This window comes from Vespa velutina, chromosome 8 (genome assembly GCF_912470025.1).
Source record: "Vespa velutina chromosome 8, iVesVel2.1, whole genome shotgun sequence".
NCBI lineage: Eukaryota > Metazoa > Arthropoda > Insecta > Hymenoptera > Vespidae > Vespa > Vespa velutina.
Genome location: NC_062195.1, coordinates 4,221,441 through 4,240,964, shown reverse-complemented (window position 1 = coordinate 4,240,964; position 19,524 = coordinate 4,221,441). Strand labels below are relative to the sequence as shown.

At 33.8% G+C, this 19,524-nt stretch overlaps 1 protein-coding gene and 1 long non-coding RNA gene across 7 annotated transcripts; one reads left to right on the top strand and one right to left on the bottom strand.

Annotated features, from left to right (window-relative positions):
* The first annotated feature begins 1,205 nt into the window (after positions 1–1,205).
* Positions 1,206–18,697, top strand: LOC124951240 (synaptogenesis protein syg-2). 4 transcript variants are annotated; one of them, XM_047499312.1, is made up of 13 exons: positions 2,842–2,981; positions 6,824–7,012; positions 9,515–9,647; positions 13,233–13,444; positions 13,791–13,901; positions 14,022–14,237; positions 15,227–15,523; positions 15,599–15,729; positions 15,843–16,002; positions 16,098–16,400; positions 16,784–17,239; positions 17,424–17,633; positions 17,973–18,697. In XM_047499312.1, the coding sequence occupies exons 2-13, from the start codon at positions 6,868–6,870 to the stop codon at positions 18,014–18,016; spliced, it is 2,418 nt and encodes an 805-aa protein (XP_047355268.1). In that variant the 5' UTR covers positions 2,842–2,981; positions 6,824–6,867; the 3' UTR covers positions 18,017–18,697. The 4 variants fall into 4 exon arrangements, with proteins under 4 accessions (XP_047355270.1, XP_047355268.1, XP_047355269.1 ...); XM_047499313.1 differs by lacking the exon at positions 2,842–2,981 and adding an exon at positions 4,419–6,579; XM_047499314.1 differs by lacking the exon at positions 6,824–7,012 and having other exon boundaries at positions 1,206–2,981.
* On the bottom strand, positions 3,570–17,939 carry LOC124951254. 3 transcript variants are annotated; one of them, XR_007101564.1, is made up of 6 exons: positions 16,464–17,939; positions 15,456–16,343; positions 15,200–15,367; positions 4,996–5,102; positions 4,341–4,851; positions 3,570–4,190 (listed from the first exon to the last, which is right to left on the bottom strand). It is a non-coding gene; the product is annotated as an uncharacterized LOC124951254 (long non-coding RNA). The 3 variants fall into 3 exon arrangements; XR_007101565.1 differs by lacking the exon at positions 4,341–4,851 and having other exon boundaries at positions 16,464–17,934; XR_007101566.1 differs by lacking the exons at positions 3,570–4,190; positions 4,341–4,851; positions 4,996–5,102 and adding an exon at positions 11,967–12,195 and having other exon boundaries at positions 16,464–17,933.
* Positions 18,698–19,524: the final 827 nt, after the last annotated feature.

Genomic DNA, 19,524 nt, shown 5'->3' with positions numbered 1-19,524 from the left:
AAAATCTGTTTAGATGCGGGACACATTCCAGACCCTCGCATAAGAAGGAAAGACTACGCCCTCAAACACGGGCGTCGAGTGTTCTCTCTCTCTCTCTCTCTCTCTCTCTCTCACTCTCTCTTTCTCTTCGGTTCACTCACTTCTTCCTACACGATCCAGGATCCGCGTAATCGGGTGTACCATGATATGCCAGAAACTCACCCCACATTCATTCCACCGTTGCGCACTCGTTTTCGTCTCTCCCTTCGTCCGAAACACATGGAGGAGAGCAAGTGAGAGAGAGAGAGAGAGAGAGAGAGAGAGAGAGAGAGAAAGAGAGAGTGAGAAAGAGAAAGAGAGAGTGAGAGAGAGAAAGAGAGAGTAAGAGAGAGAAAGGGAATGGGCGGGAGGGAAAAAGCAAGAGCGAGACGAAGATAGGTCGTTCGGCACGCGGCGAAGCGGAACGCGCGTATTTCGAAGCTCCTCGGTTGAGCGTGCGCGCGAGTATGTGCGCGTCTTACCATCTGTAGCCGTATATTAAAGTTGGGACGACGATGGGATGACGTTGGGACGTGCAGAGATTGGAAATATATCAAAGGAGGAGAGATAGATCGATTATTACGAAAAGTTTTATTTAATTTTCAATAATGACGTTCTGAAAATTTCGAAATCGTCGTTCTTAACGATATATTAATTCTTTATGCTATTTGTTTTTTGTTTTTTATTTTTTTTTTATTTTTTTTTTTTTTTTTTTTATTCAAAGAAATATCATCGATAACAAAAGCAAGCAAAAGATAACAAGTTCTCGAACTTTAAGGAAAGTTTTATTTAAATCGTAACAATGACGCTTCGAAAAAAGTTCGAGCTTGTTCTTTGTAAAAAGTATACAATGTCTTTTTATTGTTCCTTCATATTTATTTGCAAATCCAAGGAATATCATTGACAAACCATAGAAACAAATTGGATGGTTGAAGCCAATAGAAGTATCCAATGGTAATTTTTAAGATCATACAAGGTGCAATGGCACATACAAAAAAAAAGTACGTGCGCGTTCAAGCGTTCACGAGCACGCGACGTAGGAATATCTATTGGCCAGTTACGATTGGTCGAAAAGACCACGCGGTATGTGCGTGCGTGTGTGCGTGCGTACGAGCGAGTAAACGTGCGAGCGTGCAAAGGCACACACGCGAATGTGGAGGCTGTTCTTTGGTAAGCAGTGGGGGAGACTACACGCGTGTCTTCGCTTTTGCTTTTAGTTTCGTGCCAGTCGTTGCCGTTGCGACAAGGAGAATCTTTTAAAGAGAAAGAGTAAGAAAGAGATCATCGTCAATAGTACTTTCGCTTTTCGAATTATCGAGAAAAAAATATCGAAATTGAATTATTAAAGAATATCGATTACGATTTTCGCGATCTGAAGCCTTCGTTCTTTGCCAAGAAGAGACGCTTCAGGAATACTTCGGAATTTCGGCCACGCGTTTTCCGCGAGGGCGGAAATTTGAAATGATTTATCGTCATCCTTCGTCTATCGAAATTTGCCAACTTTTCCTACCGTTAGACCAATGACAAAATAGTTCAAGATTTATCGTGAACCCTCCGTAAGAGATATAAATAAGTGACGTTTCGTTGCTTTCTCAGTAGTACGAGAACGGTGACAAGACAGAAGTAATCCGTTTGTTTAACGATCACAGATATTCAAGGAAATTCTATTGAGAGAAATTTTTGAAAGTTCAATGTTCGGCCGATCAAAGGGGATGAGAGACGAGTAAGCAGAAGCCTTATAGAACAGTGACAAATGTAAATAGAAGGGTAGAATTTGCTTGAAGATTTAGCCACCTGATCGTTGAATCTAAATCGAACGATCCGTCGTACGAAAAAAAGAAAAACTATCGCTAAGAATAACGCATAGAGGCGCGAAAGAGAAACAAATAAGAATAAAAGGTTTATCCGTCTTGGAGATACGGGATCAAAGTTGAGATTCTTGTAAGAGAGGGTGGACGCGAAAGAAGAAGAAGAAAAGGGCAGGAATGAAGAGGAATAAAAAAGAGGAGGAAGACACGGAGGAAGACGAATAAAAAGAAAAGAATAAACTCTCGAAAGAAGAAAGGGAGAAAGAAAGGGACATTCGGCGTCTCGACGTCTCCGACGACGGGACAAGTATTGACCGAGTCAAAGGAAATATCGGCGTGTTGTGAGGGAGAAGCGAAAGGGTTTGCCGAACGGGAGTTGGTGCGAGAGAGGAAACAGGAAGGGGACAAAGAGAGGTCCGTTGCTCCGACAAAAAGTGCGACCGGCTCGTTTTGTTAATCAAAAAGATTCCACGAGCCGGCCGCGACGTGTCCGGCGTAATAACGAGCACGTGTGAGCGAACGAGCCAGTGTCCTAGCCTCTTTGTGAGAAAAGGCTTGTGAGGATTGTAAAAAAGAGAAAGCTGAATGAACAGTTCATTCGGAATGTCTTAATTTCCACGATTCTCTTGCTTTTATTCCTTCGACTACTTTTCTAGTAGTCGGATGAACGAATATCGAGATTTTTCGTTTCTTAAATCGTTCTTGCAATTTTGAGAACGTTTTTAACGGAATGATTCGAAAGAACGGGATATCTCGTGTTAAAAAAGAAAAAGAATAAAAGATACGACGACGACGACGCGACATAATCGAGAATGAGAGGAAAATCTTACGAAAGGAACGAGAGCTCGCGATCGATCCTGTCGACCGCGGTGCATCCGTTCGAGAATCGAGCACGTCCGGAGTTTTTCAAGGAGAAAGCTTCCCGTTGATTCGTTCTCGAGCTTGCAACTCGAATGTTCATCGATCGAATGAGGAGAAACTGTTTTGGGGGCGGTGTTTCGCACGTCGGCAAGAACACCTGAGCTCGATTCGAGATGCGCTCCGCGATCGGATGTAGTATCTTTCCAACGAGTTTGCTGATGTTGCTGACATTGCTTAAAACACGAACGAGCGAAGCGACTCCTATGCCAGAGGAAAATCTCTTTCAAAACAAAGGTACGAATTATTTCGCTTTGGATATTAATGCTAATTCATTTCCATATACGAATATGGAATAATAATTCATTACCATATACGATTTCTCCAATGAAACAAATCATTGAGGATTTCTTTGAGCACTGACCCTCGATCGCTTTTAAATAAACTACTAACTTAGCACGAAGCGTCTTACCACTTCTCACTGCGAACCGGAAGGATTTAAATAAACTCGTATGCCTGCATCCACGACCCACTGACTTTTTTGCCTTCGAAAACTTCAACCAAAGCTTTGTTTCTGCTACGTCTTACAACGAGAATAGACCTCCTTCTCTTCGAACGTTCTACTTTCACTTTCTAAGATAATAATAGCGTTGCCTTTACGACTATTTTGCTCCGCGCGAACCTGAAGAGACGAATGCATAATGTTTAGATAAGCTTCTCCTTCTCCCTAATAGACCCCTGATCGATCGGAAATATTTTCCTTGGTAAATTTCAAGCGAACCCGTTTAAATGCTAATATTTGATAAAACTCAAGTAAAACTTAAGGATATACAGGACTTTTAGGAAATAAAAAGAAACAATTTTATATTATTTCTTTTTGCTGAGAAACCTTTATTATTTATAAGATTAAACTTTTCTTTGCATGATAAAACGTACTTCGAAGATTAAAATGTAAATTTTTTCATTTAAGAATAATGATAAATGGCTGATTCTCAGCCATTGGCGTAAATATTTGTCAAAGTATGATTTGACGTGATACCTACGTAAATTTGTACGGCAATCTAGAGCTTGAAATAAAATAAAATGATTTAAAACGATAAAGAAAAGTTAAGGGATGAAATAGTTGTTCGATCTGAAAGCATTAATTGAGATCGTTAATTATCCCATTGCTGTTATCGTTATTGCTTCGTCATTTTTCAAAATTTTGATCTGTAACTTTAATTGAATATTCTTGAAACTATTTAAGAAAATGTAAGGAAAGAAAAAAAATGGATTGTTTTGACCAAAAGAAGTCATGCGTTTAACATGACGCATCAGACGAAAGTTGTATAAAATTGACACGCGATGGAATAGGACGGGACGGGTGGCGATTTGATTTGGCAAGCTTCGCGACGTCGTCCGTTCGTTGAGACTGTAATTACATTATTAATCTTTGGCGCCAACGGCACGGCATCCTGTTTCTTAAAAGAATTCTGCTAGGAATTTCTCGCCATCCGCTTATTTCTGCTAACAGATTATGGAAAAAAATAGGTATAATTTAAATATTCAAATTGCGCTTTGATGTTATATTTATTTAATAATAATTTATATATTAAGCATGATCTAGAAAAAGTTAACTTGGAATTTCATGTTATAAATTCATTACTTAGAACTTACCATCTTATAACTTTTGAATGAAATCTTTCTTCGTTATAAAGTAAAAGAAAAGAATGTAATATCTTGCTCGTTGCGTCAAATAGATAACAGGTTAGAAAAAAATTAATAAAATAAATTTCAACTATACCAGACACATGGAATGTCCTTATTATAGTATACTTGAATTATTTTTCTCGTATTCTTCGATATCATATTGTAGAACAATTTTGGACATTGAAATAATCGTTACGGGAAAGATGTTCCATTTCGATAAAATGTCGAAAGAATTTTAGTGAATCGATAAATATCCGCTTCTCTAAGTATTTTCCACTACGTTGTCTCGAATTCCATACGAGGTTGAATACTTAAGACGTTCCAAGTTCGTAGCGAAAGAATTTGCACGATTTATTTTCAGCAATTGTAGAAAAAAAGACATTAGTATCACCTTTGCAAGGATCATCTGCCATCTAGGAAACTGTACGATGAATGATATAGATATGTATCTATATCAGTAAATAGATATGTTTGAAAACTGCAAAAATTTGGTTTCACTCAAAATCATATTTAATATGGTTCTTAATCAAATTTGAAATTTATCTTTTGTTGGAATGATGGAAATTACTATTCTATTACTATTCTATTGGCTATAACTATTGTCTATAATTTGGGTACTTACTCAGAACGTCATATCATGATCGCAAACCACCCAAGTAGATATCACAAATATATATTGTGTTTGCTGAACGTCAAAAGTCAAGTTGCACGAGCCATTGTAAACACCGTCTGGAAAATGAAAACACATAAAGTTCAAAGTGCAAGAGTGAAAACGAGAAATCTTTATTATACTTTTTCTAAATTTTATCGTTCTTCCTTATCTCCTTCCGAATATATCATTGTTTTAAAATGTTGATATCATTTTTCTTTCACTAGTTTCAAAGTAAATTTCAAGAAGTATATTACGATTAAGGATGTTCCGTGTAATCGTATGTGTCAAGTAATAAAGTTAACGAATCAAAACCATTGATTGCCTATATAATTGAATGCTATTCTGACGTTATAAATATAGCCAAGGTAATATTAATCAAATCTAGCATAATTCGAGAATAATTTAGCTTCGGACTTTTTAAAGTATATATGTATATAAATATGTTATCTCTATCGAGTAAAGAAAGAGATTATTGATATAAATGAAACTTATGGGTTAACGAAACTTCTTCGTTTTTCATTACATTTAAGAAAATTATTTAAATGTTTATTTAGCAAAATATTATAGTCTCTTAGTATGACTCGAATATTTCATGCACTCTAGCGTAAAAAAAAAAAAAATCTAAATGTGATTTATTCGAACAAAAATTTGATAATAGAAACTGGGTTTAAATAATAAATTGTATGAAAAACGCGTGGCTCTTTATGAAACGCACCATCTGCTTCGCAGCTGCTCACGAAGATCTTTATCGACGGGATTATTAATCGATGAAAAATTTTCAAACGTACGAGTGCCATTTTTCGCTATATTATTGAATTCTATACTAATTAGATTTTCATCTTTATTATTCTCTCTCTATTCACTTAGCTTCATGCGCATAAAACATTATCGATTTTTTTTTTCGATTTAACTTCAATTTTTTACACGTACCTGACTAGTTTTAGGTTAATATACTTCAACGTTAAATAATGCCTGTTGAAATTTTATTAACATTATTTAACGTCCTATAATTTCTCACATAATAAACAAACGAAATATTAAACGTTTCCACGGCACCAGTAAAAATCGAATCTTGTATATATGTAATTATTATAGACGAAAACGTGTTTAGATAGTAGAAATAATAATCGCGAACAAGTAAAACAAATGTTAGAAATGATGGTTAAAGTAATTGTATGTGGGAATCGCGGAGAATAAAAAGTTAAATCGTTGATAAAATTAACATACAAAATGGTCATGCAAACCTTTATTCTTTCGCGTGAATCCTTATACGGCACGACACGAAAAGTGGAAAACCAACATGAATTGCACCCAAGAGAAAAAGAAAGAATGAAAGGAGAGAATAAGAGGAAGAAACGAAAGAAACTGAAAAAGTGGTCAACGGGGAAGATTAATTTGCGGTTTGCGTAAACGAAATTATTTTCGAGCTAAAAAAGATAAATGATCGTAAAATGGTGTACCTTCTAAAGTAAGGAAATGTAAATCTAAGTAACCACCTGTCGGTGGTGTAGAAGATAAATCTTTCTTCTCTGCACTTCAAGTATATTTGCAGTCGTGAGTGTTTTCTTAACTTTTACAAGAAAAAAAAAAAAAAAAAAAAATAAATAAAAACAAAAAAAGAAAAAGAAAAAAAGAAAAAAAGAAAAAAAGAAAAAAATGCAATCAACTATACGAAGCAAGTTGAAAAATTTCTTATACTATACTGACGTAAATTCTTTAATTGTAAGAAAATATTCGATTGCAGGAATCATTTGATTTTCGTAAAAAATATATATATATACCTATTTTTTATTGAAAGATTTGCAAAGATCGTGTCAAAAGAAGCATAGTTACAAGTTCTAAATGGATAGGAAGAAACATCGGTTCAATGTGCGCCGCTGGTATGGCACTCGAAGTCTTATCGGAAAACTGTACTTCTTGCGGATGGAATGGCAACAGGTGTTGGTCGCTCAGAATCAAGCCAGAAGAGAGATGGAGAATGCATCAGGTATACGTACTTGTGAAAAACGAATTCATTTTAAATGTTCCAATAACTATCTGAGGTCCTTTAAATTACATTTTCAACTAACCGTGTCCAACTTCCAAGAATTTAAATTATAAAATACCCGTACGATCTTAAGAAATGTAAATTAACTATTTTAAAATAACATAAAAAGAATGGAAACCGTTGACAAGAAATAATGATTCGGAAGAATTAAGAAACGGGAAATAATGAGTTTAAGACTCAAAAAAAAAAAAAGTCGAACTTATTCAAACTGGGTCGTCTCTTTTTCTTTCTTAATTCTTCCTCAGATAGAGTTATGTTATATGTGCTTTTATAAAAATACTTCAAAGAATTACAACGCATTTTTTGTAACGTGGATTTGCACACTATGATGTTAGGTTGGATAGAAAAAAAGAAAAAAGAAAGAAAGAAAGAAAGAAAAAAAGAAAGAAAGAAAGAAAGAAAGAAAGAAAGAAAAAAAGAAAGAAAGAAAGAAAGTTTAAAAAGAAGCCAAAACAACTTATACGAAAATAGATGAGTCAGCGGAAGTACAATTTCTCAACGAACGTGATACAAAAATAGCTAAGTTACCCTTCGAACAACTATTATTTACATAACTGCATCTCACGTTGTCGAAGGCTTTTTCTTTAAGCCTAAACCAAATTTTTCTAATATCGAATATTGCCTTTATACACGTTGTTACAAGAAAGAAGCTTGATTGCGAATGTCTCTGAGATTTTATCTGGGTCAAAAGGGTCATAAAAAAAAAGTAAAAGGAGGAGAAAAAGCGAGTGAGCGAGCGAGCGAAAGAGAGAGGAAGAGATAGAGAGAGAGAGAGAGAAAAGGGACGATGAGAAGCACACACTTGGTTCTCGGTTAATCTTGATTAGCGGAAAATGTAGGTCCTTTTGATTGTCTAGTCGCGCGCGCGCGCGCGCACGTGCCCTTCAACCGAAATTTTTGTGAGGGATTCTTCGTTGTCATCGAAAAAAAAAAAAAAACTGATAATCGATCAGCTTCGAAGATAAATTTCTAATAACCTAGCCGAAATCAGGATCTCCATCGTGAAAAGACAGAGTTTAAAAGAAAAGGAAGCGTTTCTCGAAGCGACGAAATGTCTTGTCAGGAGGACAAACTAGTTTCGGTCGTTTTGTCTGTCAGCATCGCGTTTCAGTAAAGAGGACGAAGGAGTTGTATGTACGTAGGGGAGAAAAGCAAAGTCGGGACCACTGACGTGGCAAACGAAAAATGAAAGTGCCTACGCGAATCGCCTTTATACCATGAGATCATTTTCTTTATTACCATCACAAAACGTTTTTCTGCGATGAATTAATGTTTCCACGTTATTCTTCTTTTATCTTAAAAAGTTTATCTTCGCCGTTTGTCTTTTTCTTCTATTATATATTTTTTCTTTTTTCTTTTTTTTTTTTTGGTTTATCAGACTTCTCAAATTTTTCCTACAAATTGTCCTTCTTTTTATAATACATATGACATTTATGATAAATTTATTCGTTTTAATTAACATTTATTTATTCCTTTAGATTGCATTATGTAGAATAACCGGACATTTTTATAATTCTTGATCTTCAAGCGAGTGAGTAAAGTTGAAACGTTGTTCTCGAGCATGGACGATTTATAAGCCGATATAATTTTTCTACTTTTGCTGTTGCTGAAAAAAATGTGTTCATTCGGATTAAATGTAGAAAAGGATGTTGCGTATATTCTTGCCAAAAACTAAGCAAATATATCCTTTCTCTCCAATTTATCGAAGTAAACGCTTGCCAAATTTTATTCATTCTTTTTATCTTACGCGATATTTATTTAGTGCTTATTTTTATGTACGAAGAACAAAAATCTTATGCAGATGAATATTTCATTCATCAGAAATCAAATTGAGATCCTACTACTGTGAAGAGGTCTTTCTTAAGAACACTGAAAGGTTAGAAACGAATGCTGTCCTTTTTTTTTCCTTCTCAACCGTTTCATTCTGATTCTTTTATCATCGGACGATCAATGGTCTTATTATTTCAAAAGTTTGCTAACTTTTCCAGACTGTATCTGCTTATGTTGCACTTTTTACGAGATTAAAACTTATCTCTAGAAATCGGGTTCATTTACATAGTTATCCCTACAAAGGAATTCCGTAAAATCTTCGTTAAGACAATTTATATTCGAGTAAATCTCTCAGGTAAGAGGGTTCCTTTCAAGAGTGGAACGACGAATCTGGGTTCGATGCACGATTCTCTGACTCGCGTATCGCACGAGCGCGATTTAAACTTAGATTCGCGAAGATGTTATGAAGCACGATACGCGGAGGAAATAGAAACGATAAACCGCCATGATCCTTGACGTCGTTGGGAACACGTGCGTGAGAATTTGGTGTTAATGTATACTTTGGTATGCCATTGACAAGCGACTTCTTGCCTCTAGTGATACCTTCTACTACAATATATCTCATTTTATTATTGCAAATAATACCGTAATATTATTTTCTTTGCTTAACAGTACCTGTCAAATTGATATGGGCCAACGAGGGAGATGACGTCGAATTACCATGTGACATAACACCTCCGACTCCTACAGATTCCGTTAATATGGTACTCTGGTTTAGAGATAGTGCCGGGATACCTCTTTACAGGTAATCTTACAATATATGATAAATTATTAGATGTTTATTATTTGAAAGATTATTGCATAGTTGCTGGTATATGTTATTCAAGATTTTAATGTTTTTAAAATAATAAACTGACATTTATTTGTTTATTTTTCTAAAAATATAGCTTCGTATTTTAATTTGATATGAAACATAATAATTGCTTATCTCGTAGTATAAAAGAAAATTTGCATATACATAACATATATATATACATATATACACACATTTGAACGTACGTCTAGAAAAGTGCATTAATTAATATTATATAATTTACGCGTCAAGAATATTAGTTATTAAAATGTTTAGATATTTTTTTACGATTATTAATATGTAGTTATGTCGAAGAAGACATTTTTTGGCATCGCTTTATGTTCTTCCATTGACTTCCTGGTTTCGTAGAAGTTAGAAAATGATTCACTCAAAGAGATTTCTTTCAAAGCTTTCAGTACATTAGGGTACTGACCGCGAGCGTTATTGGGAGATACCATTGTTCTGATGCTGCATCTCGAAATATCTCACAACCTAAAACAGACAGCCTGTGCTCTCAAATCTCAACATTCTATATTATCTTTCACCTAGAGTTCTTAGATCATTGTCGAATGTGATATTCAAAACGACTTGAATTTGTAATCGACATAATAAATCCGAGTATTGAGTTTGACCAATAAGAAATGTTGAAATTTGTAATATTTTGTACTTAAATAAACAACACTGACTTTAGTCTTTATTTTCTTTCTTACCAATAATATACTAGTGGATTGACAAATAATTAATATAACAATCTTCAATATTTTATATCAAACAAAACCATGTTAATATTTTTTGTTGAAAATTTTAATTCATCTATTGATCAATCAAATGTTCATTCTAGTTCTATTTTGAAAGAAATAAATAAACTTAAATCTTGGTCTGTAATAAATCGTACAATTGATATAAAATTGTTGAGAGATCAATAAATTTAATTTTATGATCAACAATAAATTTAAATAAAAAAGAAGATTTTTATGGATTACAAAAATCACCAAGTGGTCATTGAAGAAACGGGTTAAGTCAGATCAGTAATATATAAATAATTCAAAAGAATTTCGGCAATCGGAAGCGTAGGTCGGTGGAATCCACCAACGTGAGCCAATCGTAAAAATAGAGCAACATATCGAAAAAGTTTTCATCTGACACGTCTATGGAAATGTGAGTTAGGATTATCGAGTTTGTTTAGTAAAACGAAGTAAGCTTGGTTGTAAAGCAAAAAATTTGTTCAAAAACCGTTCGCGCACGTGCCACCATTTCTGCATTGGTAAATACTCGTATGCAGTTAGAAAAAATTTGCGTTTTACGGTACAGCTTATGAAATTTACTTTTCGCGGAAACGTTTTACGAAAATAAGTTTACATACAGCTTATATATTATATTATTATAATAATGTAAGTTTACATATAGCTTATATATTATTATATTAAATTGATTTTTATGCACGTATATACACCGGCACTTAATTACCAGAAAATTTTATCCTGATAGAAGTTTCATCTTCCATTTATTTCACATTATTTACATAATTTATATAGAAAAAAAATATGATTGTATGTCGAAAAGTTTTATATGTGTTTATACAATCATATGGATGAGTGAATGATCGAGCTGCACGGAAAAGCATTGATCTCAATTCATTATTCAAATAAAAATAATGGATTATAAATAATGTATAAGAATATGATTAAAAAATAATAATTACGCGTAAATTGAAAAACTACGCGTAGCTCGTCATATGTTCACTTTTTTTTTTTTTTTTTCATTAGATATTAACTTTTCTATTGATTGTAAAATTTGTAATATACATGAAGACACATTTACAATGTGCAATCATATTATTGGATAGAATAAAATTGGTGGAAAGGGAAACTTCTCATATTGACGTAAAATCGACTGGTACGCTATTATTGACTGTCAATATATGTACATACATTTACATATATACATATACTTGCTCGAAAATGTTAGCCTGCAGTCTTCGTGTATCATTAACATAAGGTTATATATACTTATTTCTTTTCAGTATGAAAAAAATTATTTAAAAAAAAGCCATAAATTACTACGATAAAAGTAATATTACTCTTTATATTCTTTAGTTAGTAATACCATTTAGTTGATTTATCACTTAAAAAAATATTACAAACGTAAAAAGAGAAAAAATAAGATTATAAAAGGGAAACGAACAGGTGACATGTCAAGCGTTACACAGAACAGATTTCTCTTTAGCAGTCTTTATGGCTTTGTTTATTCATTCGATACTTGCCTACGGGACCTACGTCTCCTCGATGAAAAATAAGCAAATCTGACTAAAAGTCGCTCTCTGTTTTTTCCCTGGACAATTATATTTCATGTCATAATAAAAAAAAACTTTTGTTTGCTTTACTTTAGTTTGCTTTACTTTTGTTTGCTACCACAACTTTATTGTGATATTTAACTGTATATATAGCGTGAATTTTTATATGTTATTGATAAAGATATTTTCTGGACGAGAAATTATTACCTAAAATAAAAAAAAAAAATAGTAATAAAACGAAAAAAAAAAAAGAACAAAGATCAGTAACACAGATGAATATGAAAAGATTTTCACACGTATTACAATGTATATTGAAATTGATTAGCATGAACAGATTACGTAATAGAATGTTATTTATTGACAAATATAGTCATTATTGTTAAGAGTAAATATTATTTTTCTTTTTTTTCTTTTTTTTTTTTTTTTACAAAAAATGCAAAATTTACAATTCATTTTTGTCTAGCTTTCCCAACACTTTCATCGCTATTATAACGAGTTGTAAAGACTGAGTACATAATAAAATAATTAATCAATGAACTCAGCGATATTTTTTATTGTGCAAAAACGGTCAATAAAGTGTAGATATATGAGTAAATATTTAACGAAAACTGGAACAGTTATTATTATATCATCATTGATTGATAATAGAGTGAAATAATAAAGATCGAATTTGATTGAGATGCTTGAATGATGACGAATTACTCCGTGCACTATTTCCATGTTTGTTTTATCTCGTTTGTTTCGATTTATTTTTCTTTTTCCCTTTTGTTTTCTTTTGAGAAACTCGTCATCTCACCATAACGATTTCCTTCTCTTAGATTACATAACACGCTTGTCCTAAGCGGCAAATCTAAATCTGCAAGCATCCAGCCTGCCAACTATCCTTTTTTCGTCCGCGAATAGATACCGTTTGCGAGTTAGTCACCAAGATTCACCGAGCTCATGGCAAATACTGTTTACACAGGAACGTTCTATTAAATTTGGATGATATCCATGAAATAATTTCCTAGAAAATTTCACGAATTTCTTGTAATTCGAATGATTTTTAACTTGAATACGAAGAAACTCATCCCAAAGTCTTACTTCAGATTATTAAATTAGATTAGAATTACGTATTGACAAAGATAAATGATATTAATTATAAAATGTCAAGTATATGATACAAGTTTATGATAAAACTTAAAAACATTAATTCTATACAATAAGGATACTTGATATCTCGTTCACTAATTAACTTTCCATAGCCTAGACGCTAGAAGCGGTAACTTAAGTGCTGCAATTCATTGGGCCGACGGCGATGACCTTGGAAGGCGTACTTACTTTCAAGTGGGCGACGGTCAACGATCAAAATTGAAGATCACCAAAGTCAAATATAAGGATCAGGGTTTATTCAGATGTAGAGTTGACTTCGTCGATTCCCCAACAAGGAATTTCAGAGCGAACCTCACCCTCGTCGGTAAATATCATATTACATTTGAGACTGTTAATGTGTTTTCAAAGAAAAAAAAAAAAAAAAAAAGAAAGAAAGAAAAGAAAGAGTAACTCATATTCGTGGAATCGTGAATTATGTTTGAATTGAAACGTAGATCATAACTTAACCGTAAGCTACTTTTAAAGGGCGAATAAATAAAAATTAATTGAAGATTTTCATCTGGCCGTGAAATCAACTATGATCGCCTGGGGAACAGTCTGCTTAAGTTAATAGGAAGCAATTAAAATGTACTCTATGCTAAACGGTCTCACAATTATAACCCTGATTCCAAGAAATTTCGTTAGAGCGGCGCCTTTTTATATTTTTTCAGAGAAACCGACGAAACCAGTGATATATGATGCCCAGGGACGCGAGGTAACAGGCATAGGCGGCCCTTTTCTCGAGGGATATGGTCTTCTTTTGACCTGCCAAGTGTCAGGAGGTAAGATTATCTTTATACTTCACGCCTAGATTTTATTCAAAAAAGTATAAGTATCTAACGCGTCTAATCATCTATCTCAAATTGATATCGAATATTTTATTTTTATTTTTTTTATTTTAGGAAGACCAAAACCTTCGGTAACGTGGTGGAAGGACGGTGAGCTACTTGATGCTGTAGATGACACTCCCACAATTGGCTCGTTGAGCAAGTTCACAATAAATCATCTTTTCATTGGCAAAGTTACGCGGGCATTATGGGGCACAAAACTTGAGTGTAGAGCTCAGTCTGCCCCAATGGCGAAACCTATTATTCGAGAAGTACCTCTTGATATTTATCGTAAGTAATTATTTAAAATTATATCTATATTATCGATATTAATGAAACTCAGAATCGCGATAATATTTTTCTTTTGATTCCTTTTCTCAATGTCAAATTGTTCAGGTGAAAGAGAAAAAAAATTGAAAGATTTCATTTGATTTAATTAAATAATTGATCTTTACCGACTTATACAAATTTCTATAACTTGAATATATTAAAAAAGACACTATTGAAGTTGAACATATTGTAAATCCCGCTTCTAACCTCTAACGCAACCTCCTCAACTTAAAATTAGAAAGACCGAGTTCTGAGACCCTCAAGGTCATTCCTTTGATATTAAGCACGCTTTAAAGGGCACTCGGAACGGAACTCTCCTCGTTGTTTTGCTTTATAAAAGAGAACTCGGTTTTGTTTCATTAAGTCTCCTACAATTTTATTGAGAAAAATAGAAAAAGAACTGAATAATCAGATCGTTGTTGACGAGCTTTCCGATTGAAAGTGAAAGCAACTTAGGAGCGACGTAAGCAAATATCCTGAAAAATTTAGCCAAACTCGCTGACGAGAGGAAACGAAGCTCTTTCATGATGATATCAGCGAAAAAACTTTATGCGACCGCGAAGAAAGAAGTTTAAATTTAGGAGAGTCAAGCGAACCGCAGCGGAAGCAAAGCGAATTCCGGCGGTTTCGCGCACTCTTCTCCTTAACTCCTTTGGCGGCTGCATTTCGGAGAATTGTCGTCGAATATAAAAATACACCCCTCGAATGGCGACCAGACGAACACTTCTTTTCGATCGTTACTTTCGTTTTGCGGTGAAACGACTTTTTATTCTACACATTTTACTGACTTTAAAGAAAAAAATATTAAAGTGAAGTCGATAATAACTTTCGTAATATTGAAGTCAATATTAAGAAATATCGTTCCTATTCAAATTCATTTTAATAATAAAATGTAACGTTATTCTATCTTATTCATATCTTACTCATCAATTTTTTCATTGTCATTTCAGTTAAACCGGCCGTGGTGAAAATTATTTTGAGCGACGAAGAAATGTACGCCGGTCGTCCGATCGCTGCAAAATGCGAAACTTGGGGTAGTTCTCCAGCTGCCAGAATTATTTGGAGATTAGGCGACGAAGTGATCGGTGATCCTATTGTTTCCATTACACAGAGAAGTAATTCCACCGTTAGTAAGATCGTTCTTGCTCTCGGAAAAAATGACGATGGCAAAGAACTTACTTGCAAAGCCGAAAATCCTAGATTTCCTGGTGGCGTTCTCGAAGAAACAAAATCTCTTCGCGTTCTTTGTAAGTTTTCTAATACTTTTCGAAATTCTGTGTTTTGCTAGATATTTTAGTTTCTTTAATAATATCAATTGACAGACGCACCGGTCTTAACGGCTCACCTGGCAACAGGATATATTTTAAATACATTAAGAGAAGGGGATGATCTGAAATTGGTCTGCGACGTTCAGAGCAATCCACCGCCGACGAAGGTCACTTGGTATCACGACGTAAGTATGCTTCCTTGGAATAATATCGCTAGAGATAATAGAGAATTAAAAAAAAAAAAATATATATATATATAAGCTAGAAATAAAAGATAATAAAGAATTCTTTAATTCAGGATATACGATTAGAGCATGACGTGAGCGCCGGTATTTTGGTATCCTCCAATACGCTCACTCTTCGTGTTCTCACTCTCGACCACTCTGGTGAATACTCTTGCGAAGCTACAAACTTTGTTGGACAAGGACGTAGTCTGCCTCTTCTTATTCACATGAAGTGTAAGTATAATTATAGAATAAATAAAATAGATAAAAAGAAAATAAAGATCGTTGAAAAAAAGGAAATGAAAATTGTATTATTCGATGATATGCAGATGCTCCAAGATGTAGAGAGGGTTATGAGAGGCAAGAAATAGCGGCTGTTCGACATGAAACGGTGACCTTGAGATGCGAAATCGAAGCAGTTCCAGACGAGTTGATTCGATTTTCCTGGAGCTTCAACGGAACACGAGGCGACGTCCTACCGTTACCAAATTCAAGAGTTCGGGATAATGGCCTCGTTAGTTTACTGGATTATACTCCTAGTGCGGATACTGATTACGGTACTCTCGCTTGTTGGGCTAGTAACAGCATAGGAAGGCAAAGGTTACCATGTTTGTTCAACGTAGTACCGGCAAGTAAGTACTATTATCCATTAACAGAATCGATCAAAAGATGTACGTAATATGTAACATACATACCTATATATATCGTAGTAATAGTTTTGATGTCGTCACCATAAAAGTGTAAATCTTCTTCTCGTTACATTGATGATTCACCGAGGATAAAATCATAGGAACTTTTGTAATACGATCTCAAATGGATTCAGTATTTTATTTTTTATAAAGGAATTTTGGTGAATATTACTCGATAATTGATATGCACTTTTCTGTTTAAATCAATAATTGATGACAATGGATAGATAAATATAAAAAATTATATTTAATCTAAACAAATATTTTTCTCCTTGGAAAACTCATTTCAAAATATTCTTTTTTTTTTTTTTCTTTTTTTCTTTCAGAAACACCACAGGCACCGATAGATTGTTCGTTACGCAACGAAAGTAGTTCCTTAGAAGTAAATTGTATTCCTGGTTCGGATGGTGGTTCACCGCAGCACTTCCTGCTGGAGGTTCGTGGTCCCTTTGGTAGTTCTGGCATCGTACAGGTCATTCCACAAACCCTTCAAACGCCCCAAAGCGATCAAGGTGCAGTGAGCGAAGCACCGCCTATATATCAAGAAAGAAATCCAAGTCCTACTTTTCGTCTTCACGATCTCAAGCCAGGCTATGATTATACCATTTACGTATATGCCGTCAATGGACGTGGAAGAAGCGAGCCCACTCTTCTTAAACATGTACAAGTTGCTGAACCAATCGGTGGAAAGCTCGAAAGTACTGGGATTTTTCTCGAGGATTTGAAGAAAGCCATTCCTCAAGTCGATTCGCAAAGCATGATCATCGTAATGGCTTTGATAGGTATAAACGCTAACTTACTCCTCCTCGATAGCCATCCGATTGTATCAATATTCGTGTTGTACGTATTTAATAGGAATACGAATATAATTTAGAAATATTTTAAAAGTTTATCTATCTATCTAAGAGTCTATCTATCTATATTCAAATACAATTTAATATAATTGTTTCTTATTTCTATATATAGGTGCAGCGGCATTGATTTTGGTAGGCATCGGTATAGTAATTGGTTTGGCAATTTGCAAAAGGAGATCCAACAGGCCCGTTGTTTCGAGTCCTGATGATTTTACTACACCAACTTATATACCCGCACAAAGAATCGAACCGAGAATTAGATATACGACCGACGGCAGGCACTCACAAAGAAGAAGCTTGTATGTCGAAGAAAATCGAAATGGTAAATTATAGATTATTATTCATTAATATTTGATATGCGTAAATACGTAAATCCGATATAAACACGACAAACACGTCTGAACTCGTCGAGTGTTTGTAATATACTGATGATGATAACTTTATCGTGACATTGAAAAACCACGAAATGATATTCAAAGATAACCTTCGACAATATAAATATGAATCGTGTAAGATAACAAAGGACATACATATGTATATATGTAATAATCGGAATTAAATTTAAAACAACATTGAATGGATAGATAATATTTTTTCTTTTCTTTTTTTTTTTTTTTTTTTAAGATAAATGAAACGTTCTAATTTTATATTTCTTTTATAGACCCTGATATTTTGCAACAAGTGGAAGTCGACTTACAAGTCTAACGGCGAAAATTTTAAACGAGCGACGTGACTTGCTTGCGAAAGCATAATCGTACCACCAGTATTTTAATTAAGAAAATGAAATCTATAATTGTAACTTTAACAATTTTTCCGATTAATTCGCGAAGTATAAACATTAGCATAGATAGTATTATTCACTGAAAAAAAAAAATAGTGTACAGTATTTCGTAACAAACGAGTATAGCTTAACAATAAACGTTGTCGATATGTTAAATATTTTACTTCATATTGTACATTAGATTTTAGCATGAGAGCGCGATAATTAAGATAATAAATAAATTAATAATAAGTAGATAAAAAAAAGAAAAGTATATAAATCGCTTAGCCAAAGATGTACGTACGTTTATTTTTCCATGGCTTGCGTGATACATGCATATTGTAATTCCAATAGTAATTCCTACTTTCGTCGTAATCCTACTTTTGATGTAAGTAACTTATAAAACATTATACCTCATTCGAGTAAAGCAAGCGGGCGCCAACTTAAGAAGCGCATAGTATATTTTAAGCTCATCATTAAGAAAATGCCATTAGCGTAACAACAAGCGTGTCGATAAAGTTTATCTTGCTTTTATATACAAACATGTAAATATTTTTGAAAAATGACATGCGTATCGAAGAAAATTAAATGAAAAAATATATTGTAAATTATAACAATCCTAAAAACAAAAACAGTGTTCCTCTTAAAAATTAAATCCTTATATCCTTTATTATTTTCGAAGAAAATTCGGAACGAAACCGACGACTAATTTGAAGATTTCTCTATCGAGATTACGCTATTCCAAGGAATCGAATGAACTATATCAAATTAATTAGCAAAATAACTATGTATAGTTATATATTCAATTTAACTAATATCGAACCAAGTTATAGTTTATGAATGGAAAAATCAATAAGTGGAAAATACTTGATAAAAATCGTTGAATCAATTGCATTCGAGTATTTTTGATCGCGTCAATTATTTTGAATATTGCAATCAATTTACATGTATGTAGATTGAACATACACATATATCCGGATACGTAGTATGGATCATATGGATTCTGAAAAGCGTTCATTCAAATTTGCGGCGACCATCCGACTTGCTTGTATTCTGTCGAAACTTTTTACAATAATTTCGTGGACGAATCTGCTTTACATTCATGGTCATTCGCCGAACGTTTTCCACCAAGACCAGTCCAACAGTCCATTAACGTAAACCTCATCAACGTCAGAATAATCATATCACAAAACAGGACAGATATTCCATTTCCACAAATTAGCACTCGCGCATGGTTATGAATCGGAGAATAAATATCATTAGTGACGTCAGTAATATTTTTGCTAATGGCGCTTTGCGTCTGGCAATAATTTTTCATTATGAAAATCTTTCAAAATTCGCTAACCAGAATCTGAAAAATGATTGGGCGGCAACCATGAGAGAAAACTCCTCGAAATAAAATAATTTTACTTATATTTAATATGATTTAAAAAAAAGGGGGATAAAAAAGCGA